The sequence below is a fragment of the Pundamilia nyererei genome, unplaced genomic scaffold, assembly GCF_000239375.1.
Source record: "Pundamilia nyererei isolate P.nyererei 1_Seehausen unplaced genomic scaffold, PunNye1.0 scaffold00109, whole genome shotgun sequence".
NCBI lineage: Eukaryota > Metazoa > Chordata > Actinopteri > Cichliformes > Cichlidae > Pundamilia > Pundamilia nyererei.
The window spans coordinates 2100761-2109129 of NW_005187510.1; the positions used below are offsets into that span (position 1 = coordinate 2100761).

General features: G+C 40.8%; 1 protein-coding gene across 1 annotated transcript in view; it reads right to left on the reverse strand.

Moving 5' to 3' along the window:
- Positions 1-635: 635 nt before the first annotated feature.
- The window catches only part of emc2 (ER membrane protein complex subunit 2), a 25370-nt gene continuing 17636 nt past the window's right edge, over positions 636-8369 (reverse strand). The window contains exons 10-11 of the mRNA XM_005741323.1: positions 6723-6827; positions 636-2163 (exon numbers count right to left, since the gene is read on the reverse strand). Coding sequence (XP_005741380.1) covers positions 2077-2163; positions 6723-6827 — 192 coding nt within the window. The 3' untranslated portion in view covers positions 636-2076. The remainder of the gene's footprint in view (positions 2164-6722; positions 6828-8369) is intronic.

Below are 8369 nucleotides of genomic sequence, written 5' to 3' on the forward strand. Positions count from 1 at the left end.
CATCCTTTTTCAGCTAACCTGACCATTGTAGAGCAGCCAAGGACAAGCAAACCCTTTCCAAGGGCTAATCTCCCAGAGAATCCAGGATTATGAGCAGCACTAACAGTGAATTCACTATACACACCAGGCTGAGCCAGCAGCTTAGAGGGATTAGAAGGTTCTCTCCTCAAGCTTTAGGATCAGGTATGCACTAAAGTCATGCTCCTAGACCCTAGACCACAGGGAGAAAACACTGATGAGCAGGTGCTTCTATAGAAGTGATGCTAAGATTTAGTCTGACTTAATACAAGCACAGGCCAAGATTCGGTTTTCCTTGACTCTACAAGGATATGTTTGGACCGCACAGCTGAACACAAGGAAAAGATTTATCAGATTCATGACTGTTAAATGGTGTGTAACACAGTTTTTCTTCCTCTACAAATCAAGGTTGCAGACAGGCTAAAAATAACATTACATACAGGTTAAGGTTAGTGCATGACATTCACAGCCTCTTTCCAATGTATGTCACTCACTGCTGTATTGCAAAGGCTTTACCCAAATTCTTCATCTAGACTACAGATGGCACTGTTGCCTCAGTGTGGCTAGACCTGAAGACCTGTATCTCATAATGATAATAATGACTTCAAACACACTGATTGACAACCTTTATTCAGCTTTTATAAGTTCATAAATGACCTTCTGAAGTACTGAAATATTTACATGGGTGCATGGGAGCATTAAACATAACACCCCCCCCCCCCCAAAAAAAAAAAAAAAAAAAAACACACACACACACACACACAGAGCTTCAAATCAAATTACTCCAATTGTGCAACTACAAGAGTTCAATTTAGCCTCAGTGCTTTTCCTGTAAAAAAGAATTCATGTCCGCATTTTCTCAAATGTCCCTTGGTTTTTCCCGATTCCATCAGATTGGTGAGAAAAATCAAATGCAGACACGTTCATCCACTGACCAAGGTCAGAGAGTATTAAAAACTTGAGAAAATGGCTTTCCACACTCCCAGCTCTGGGCTAGTTACTCTCTCAGCTTAAACGCTGTCCAAAAAAAGACCATAAACTCGACACTCAAGTTTTCCATCCGCCGAAGAGTGAAATTATGAGACAATTGCCTTGACTTAATAAACAAAAGAAATGGAAGTAACAGCTGACCCCGCACGGGTGAGCAACAACTTGAGGTGCACATTTGGATGGGATTCACATTCAACCATCACAGAACTGAGTGAACTGAGTGAACGGCAGAAGTAACAAAACTTACCAGAACTAAGATGTTTTTTCTTCCCTTCCTCTTATGAATGCACTCTCTTTATGAACAGTTTGTTTTTTGTTTTTAACAAGATGCCACATGTTAATGACAGAGTTAATCGCAAGTGTATTAAAGCTGTTTCAAATGCTGTTCAGAGGGGTAACTGAGAAGCAGTGGAATATGTCATACCTCTGATCCTGCTGCTGCCTTAATGACAGATGCCCTTCTTAAATCGTCCAGGACAATTATTGCAGGTGCAAATTTGCCAACAAACAGAAATCCAAAAACAACCTAGGTATCCTGCTCTTAAACTGACACAGATGGGTAGAAAATTTATACTCAACTTCTATGAAAACACGTTAAAAGATTTAACAAAAATCAAATAAAATAGGGGGGGGGAACAGTTGGTTTATTAAATTAGTTGTTTTTTTTTTTCATTTACAGATAGAATGGAAACAGACAGTAGCAGACATCAGTGCAGACATGTGGGATCTCTTAAAAATAACATTTACTGTACAGCTTGTTTTTCTCCTGGTTACAGTCATATCATTAATGCAAATGTAGTAATTAGTGATATTAGCTGAACTCAAAAGAACCTAGAAATGGGAGGGCTAGTACAGTCCAGGAGACACTTTGTATGTTTGTTAGTAATTTTGAAATATGTGGATTTAACTCCCAGGCAGGTAGCAAAATCAATGTGTTTGAGCATAACAAATGTCCTCTTACAGAACCGAACCTGATTAAAAAATAATAATTTCTACAACCACTCTGGTCACATTGCAAGGCTACTTGAGCTGCCATGTTGCTCCAAGGACCGATGTACACAAGGGCGTCTAGGACATTGTGATCTGCATCGACTCCAGCATCTCCTCCACCGTCTTCATAGAGCATTTGTTCTCCTTGGTCCCACGACCAGCCAACTGCAAGTCAGAGAACAAAGGTGAGTGGCAGAGACAGAGTAAGGGCGGAGAGAAGGGGGGAAAAGAGGACATCAACTCATTAGATCTCTCTGCCAACTAACGTAATGGAGAGCCAAACACACTTAAACACAGCTTCACAGAATCAGAGATAACCTCATCCACCCAGTAGCATGCTTCAACAACTAACCAAAAACATCCTTTTCCCCATTTAGAATGGAGAAGCATAGAAGCAGAAATAATCAGAGACGCAACAGTGGTCATTAAATAGAATTGGTAAATGGGTCATGCAAAGTAAAATAATACCTCCAATCAGGATTTTTCCTCAACTGTTGCGTAAGTGCCATTTTCATTTTGAGTGCGCTCCGAGACAGGATGCCCACATTAGTCCTCTTCCATGGCCTCTAGTATAGAAGTATGTAACACCCTACTCTAATTTCTGCACTGTGTCCACAGGGTTTTGCAGGAAGTGCTGCAAATTATAATCCGCAGACATGTATCAGATTACTCATGCAAACACACAGAAACACACTTTTTCTACCCAATTTAACTTTGCCATGGATAAGGCACCCCCTCAAAAAATACCACTACGGAAGGCGACTTCCTTAACCATCGGCAAGGAACCAGGGGCCCAAAATGAGTCAGTTCAATTAACTTTACCTATACAGGCATAGATTTAATTTTGTCTGTAACCATGTCTAAAGAAAGACATACAAGACAAATGATATCAGCTGATAAAAGTTATGTGCCCTGCTCATTTTCACTTAATTGTAGTTACTGTATGTTATGACAATTCTGTATAGTAAACTACAACATATATGCAGTGAATAAATCCAGAGTAAACAGTTCTAAGGCTCTATATTCATGTAGTCAGCAGGTTGAGGTCATGCAAAATGTAAAAGCATAATAATAGAGTCAAAATCAGATTAACAAAATGCTAATAATCAGCCAATCAAATTTGGCATGTTAGCATGCCAACACATGCTGAAGAACTGCAGTTCCTGAAGGGCCCGCTTAACGCCATCCCTAAAAGTGAGTCTTGTTTCCAGTAATGAAATTAACATGTTTAGAGGTGGTCTCAGTCTCATAACAATTATAAGATGGTTAATTTCATATTTTCATAGCTAATCCATTGGGTAATAGCACAAAGCCACTTTTACTGACAGTTGAGCTGACACATGCAGCTGTAATCAGTCTGAGCAGTTTAAAAACAAAGTTAGAGAGGTAAGCCTGAGATGGTGTGGATATGTACAGAGAAGGAACAAAGAACAGTGAATATGGTGCTGCCATGCAGGAGGAAAAAAGGAAGACCACAGAGGAGGTTCATGGATGTAGTGAAGAAAGGCATGAAGAGGGCTGGTGTGACCAAAAAAAATGATACTTGGGATGTTTGAGGAATAACACCGCTAAGCAGATTATTTAAAATTCTACATATACCATAAAGCACTGATTTATTGCTGTGACATATTTAGTCACTCAACGTTTGGTCCTTCTCAAGCCTCTACAAACAGGAAATAAATGTAGGCTTAACCTAGTCCATACTGTATTTCCATGGTAAAAGCTTTTTCCTTCTCCTTTTGCCAAACTCCAACTTAGAGAGGGCAGTTGGCTAAGGTGTACAATTGGGTGTGTAATTTCCAAGGGTGACTCATTCTTCTAGATTTAGGGTGTGTGTGTGTGTGTTTGTGTGGTGGGGTAGCTATAATGATCTGTGCATTTCATTGCTTTGCTGTCTAATGCGCCATTACTCTGAGCCCAGTAGTCAATTATCTCCTCGGCCTGAGGTGAGACCACCACATTAACTCCTGCTCTGCTCTACAAGTAGGAGCAGACTAGACAGCTCCACATCTATTTAGAGCATCTGATAATGGAGTCATGACGCAGTGTGAGCCTCTGTCCGTGACAGAAGAGCTAATCAGAGAATTTGTTTAGAGAGTTAGGAAAAGAGGCCAGGCTATGTAGTACTACTTTCACCCCTGATGGAACAACAACCCACACATCTCCAGGTCTCCTGCACATCCAACTTCACCACAGTAATTACTTTTTTTTCTTTTCTCTTTTGAAATGCAACCCTGTCAGTCATGACCCCTCACCAATGTCTGCTCCCTCGTACACTCACCTGCCCACAGTTTCCTCACACAAAGGTATGACAATCACCAGGTACCGGAGCCTAATAAAAGTGGACGACTGACAAGGGCGACGCTTTAAAGGAGCAATCAATCAGCCAGCACAAGCGCACAGCAGCCAGCAGCTGTCTGATGGAGGGCATCTCAAGAGTCATTTTACCCGAGGTGAGATCGAAAAACTAAAAGAGGCAACCTCACACCTTGTCATTTAACTCATCTCACACAACAAAGGGAAGAAGGGGGGAAAAAAGAAGCACACGTGACACATGGTGGCAGCCAGGTATGCATACACGTAATGTGGTCGCACGCTCACAGCTGAATTGAAATCCACACAACTCCACTAGGCAACTAAACAAATACTAGGAGGTTGCAGAGCAGGGCAGAAGCAGAGGGCTGCGATGAATCTCACATCACGCTCCCTGGAGGATAAAGGTGTGACTGACTGAGGTGTTTCATTATCGTCAGCACAGGGTCAAAATCACACATAATCTAGCTTTTACACACTTGTCCAATGGCCTTTAAGAGTAGCTACTACTTTAGCCTGCTATTACAACTTGGCCCAGAGTATTTTCATCTTGGCCATTATTTTTTCAAGCACATTAAATCCCTGGGAAAAAATATAAATTGTTGCAGAACTGGTCAATTCAGAAAAAAATACACCAAAGATTTTTTCTTCCTATAAAACTAATGAGAATAAAAACTTTATACAGTTAGGCACTATGAAAGTGTATCATGTATCAAACAATCAATTTCTTTCATTAGCTATATTACAGATGTGTTTCCTGTCTCTGATTAAAGCCTTTAACACACTCCCCGTTATGCTACTGTGTAACAACGTTTAAAAACTTTCTGGTAAAGCCCAATAAGATGCTATTTTTCTTAGGAATGAGAAGTTCCAAGAATATACAGTTTCACTATTTTAACCAAAAAAACCCATCAGGGCTGTTTTCTTATTTTAAGTCTTAGATATATGAAAAAATGCTATCAGTGTGGGATATTCATCTTTTCCCCTGCTAAGATCAAAGCTTTTCTAAGACAGGAAAAGGTCAGTAGGCACAAAAATCAAAGTGAAAAGTAGTATGCACTTGACTTCAGTGAAGACATTCTACATTGACTAAGCCAGCTCAACATTTTTTAAATTTATCAAGACATTCTGCAAATATAAAAGTGCTAATCTAAACCAAATAAGCTGTACCACTTCAATGACAGCTCTTCTATTTTTATTTTATTTCTCTTCTTTTTTCACTCAAATCAAAGGAGCAAGTGACAGCTTAGAGCCGTTTTGTGACACTTCTGCAAAAAAGTTCACCATCATGTTACATGCACACTTTTTCCAACAGAACTGTCAGACTGAGGGCTCAAAATGTGAAACGTGCCTATAAGGCAAGTAGAGTCAAATGTGGTGAGACAAGGTCTTTAGAGGCTCAGCAGGAAGCCTCACTCAGCTTCTGTAGGACCCACAGAAGCTGAGTGAGGAACCACTTATTACATTACAATCGTTTGGTGCCCAAATAAGCAACACATCTGGCAAGTATGGCAAATAATCTTTATGCTTTCGTACTTTGGTTGCCAGGACGACACTGTAAACCATTTTAGTGATACCATCTGACAAACTCCTTACTTTTGCCCCTTCCTTGCTAAAGCAGCAAATACATGCATGCATGTCCACATCCATCCTTTATTAACCTTATTTATGGCTTCCTTTTTATCTTTCTCTCTCTCCCAAATTTTGCTCTCTACAGTAATAGGGCAAAGCAAACACTTAATGGAAGACCGCCTCACAGGGAAGACTGAATCTGTTTGTAAAATATTAAAACAGCAGCTAGTTAAACACTGAAACTGAAGAAATCAGACAACATTCGTAAACGGTTTTTGGAACTGCTATGAACCTCCTACATTTTTCCTCAAATCCAGCTACGGGTCACTATATCCCACTTTGAGAAAGACTGAAGTAGACTACTCTCACGCTATAGTTTAGTGTTGTCCTCTGAGAATCAGCTTGTGGCTCTGCAAGAAGCTCATCTGTGAAGCCAGTTTGCAGGATAAAGTCTTAGCAGACGCTGTGGCCTTAAGTCAACACATTAACAGTAAATGTACCCAGACACAGTAAAAGACGTCAGGGCTGTTATTACAGCCATGCAAGTCAAAGGCATCCTACAGGACTGCTGTGCATTTAAGGGTCAATACTGGGTAGGGAATACTTTTCACATTCTATGCAAATAAGGGGGATTTTAGGATCTCTGAATATTGTGTGCAAGTACTCCATGAAAGCTGCAACATAGCAGAAAAGTCTGATCGGTGGTTTTCAGTGTCTGGTAGAGTGAAGATTGATGTGGGGGAAAAATGTTTTTCAGCAGGAAAGAGACACCAAAGAAAGAAAAATTAAAAGCTAGGTGCACTCACATCACATTAGATTAAAGTCTATTTGTAACTCACCTTATAGGCTCTATTTATTTGAGTGGCAGCCCAAGCAGCATACTTCATGTTGTCCTTCTTCACCTTGGCACTAACTTTAGGACTGGCAGCGATGTGACTTGCAGACTAGAAGGAAAAAAACAAGATGGAAGGAAGATGCAAAGGAGAGAACAGGGGAAGGGGTGTTCTTATATCAAAACTTGGTGAAACAGCAATAAAAGCGTAATGGAGATGAATGTGCAACCACTCTTACCATCTACCACTCCACTAGTCATTGTGGCAGAATGAAGAGAAAAAACAGACCTTGGCCTGATGACACAGGGGAAATCATTTACGGAGAGGAAAAAGTGAGCATTTTAATGCTTCATACGTAAATTGTCACTTAACAGGGCCTAATTTCTCCAACACCATTGATTCCCGCCGATGAAAGGACCTTGTATGTTTTGAAAAAAGCCTGACGTGAAATGAAAGGAGCGCCATGTGAATCACGGTCTCTGCCTGCCCCGACAGCTCCCCTCCGAACCACAAATCCCATGTCTTTCCCATGTTCCTGCCATCATCTCCACGCAGCAAACCCCAGAGGGCTTACCCTGCCTGCACTTCAAAGCCCAACCTACCAGTGTGCTGAAACTTTAGCTACGCACCAATCAACCTGGCCCTATTTTTTTTTCTGTAAAATGGTTTGGCTTCTGTATTTTTTTAGTAAGCTTTTTTTTTAATTTCTATTTTTTTAGCTCAAGAGAAACCTCAATTTAGATGATGTCAACACAGACAGGCTATCCCTGAATAACTGTGTGCACAACTGTGGAGGGGAATCCCCAAGTGAGTGGTGTAAGTTACCAGTCCGCAACCAGTCTGTGGTCAGTGCTACCAGGTCTTGTGCCACACTGACTCAGATGGTGTAAGATGGTGAAAGTTTTCCCTTATGTTGAACTTGCACCTGTCACTGTTTGGACCATCGGGGCTAGCTAACAATGTGCAAAACACATTAAGACAGTTCTTTAACTACTACAAGAATAAATAACCACCTGAAGTATCCTTTAAAGACCCAAGGGTCTTTGGACGATATATTAAAAAAATAATAATAATAATCATGAAAAAAGAAACCTGCTCTCTCACCAGTCAGACTTGAGAATTAGCAGGACTAAATGTCTTGGATCTGACCTTCACTGCTCCTCTTCTAGACCTGTGATGTTTCAGAGGGTGTGGGTTGCTGTGAGGTGTTTGGACTAAATGAAGAATCCCAGTCCAGAAAACAGGAAAATACCAGGGCTCGCTGCGTAAAGAGCTGCTTCCACTTTCTGCCTATTGCTCCCTGCATTGCTTTGTTTGTGTTTTTATGTCAGATCTCCCTTACGTATGATGCACTGGCACTAGCACACAATATCCTGTTTAAACAAATATGTAGATGAAGGGGCTATCTGGCCAATATTCCAATTAAACTAGAACCTGATTGTATAATTTGCCAGTGCAGTCACAAAATACTGGCAACAGCTGTGCTGCTCTCTTCCTTATGCTTTTCTCCTTTTTAGCCCATAACTACTTTATTTACTCAAGTCATAAACATGAAAAAGTCTCACCAAGGGGGTATTATTACTAAAATAAAGGGCTCCAGAGGGGCAGGCTTTTCCAGTGCTGGAGTTCACCGTCTGAGTCAGCAGCGAGCTG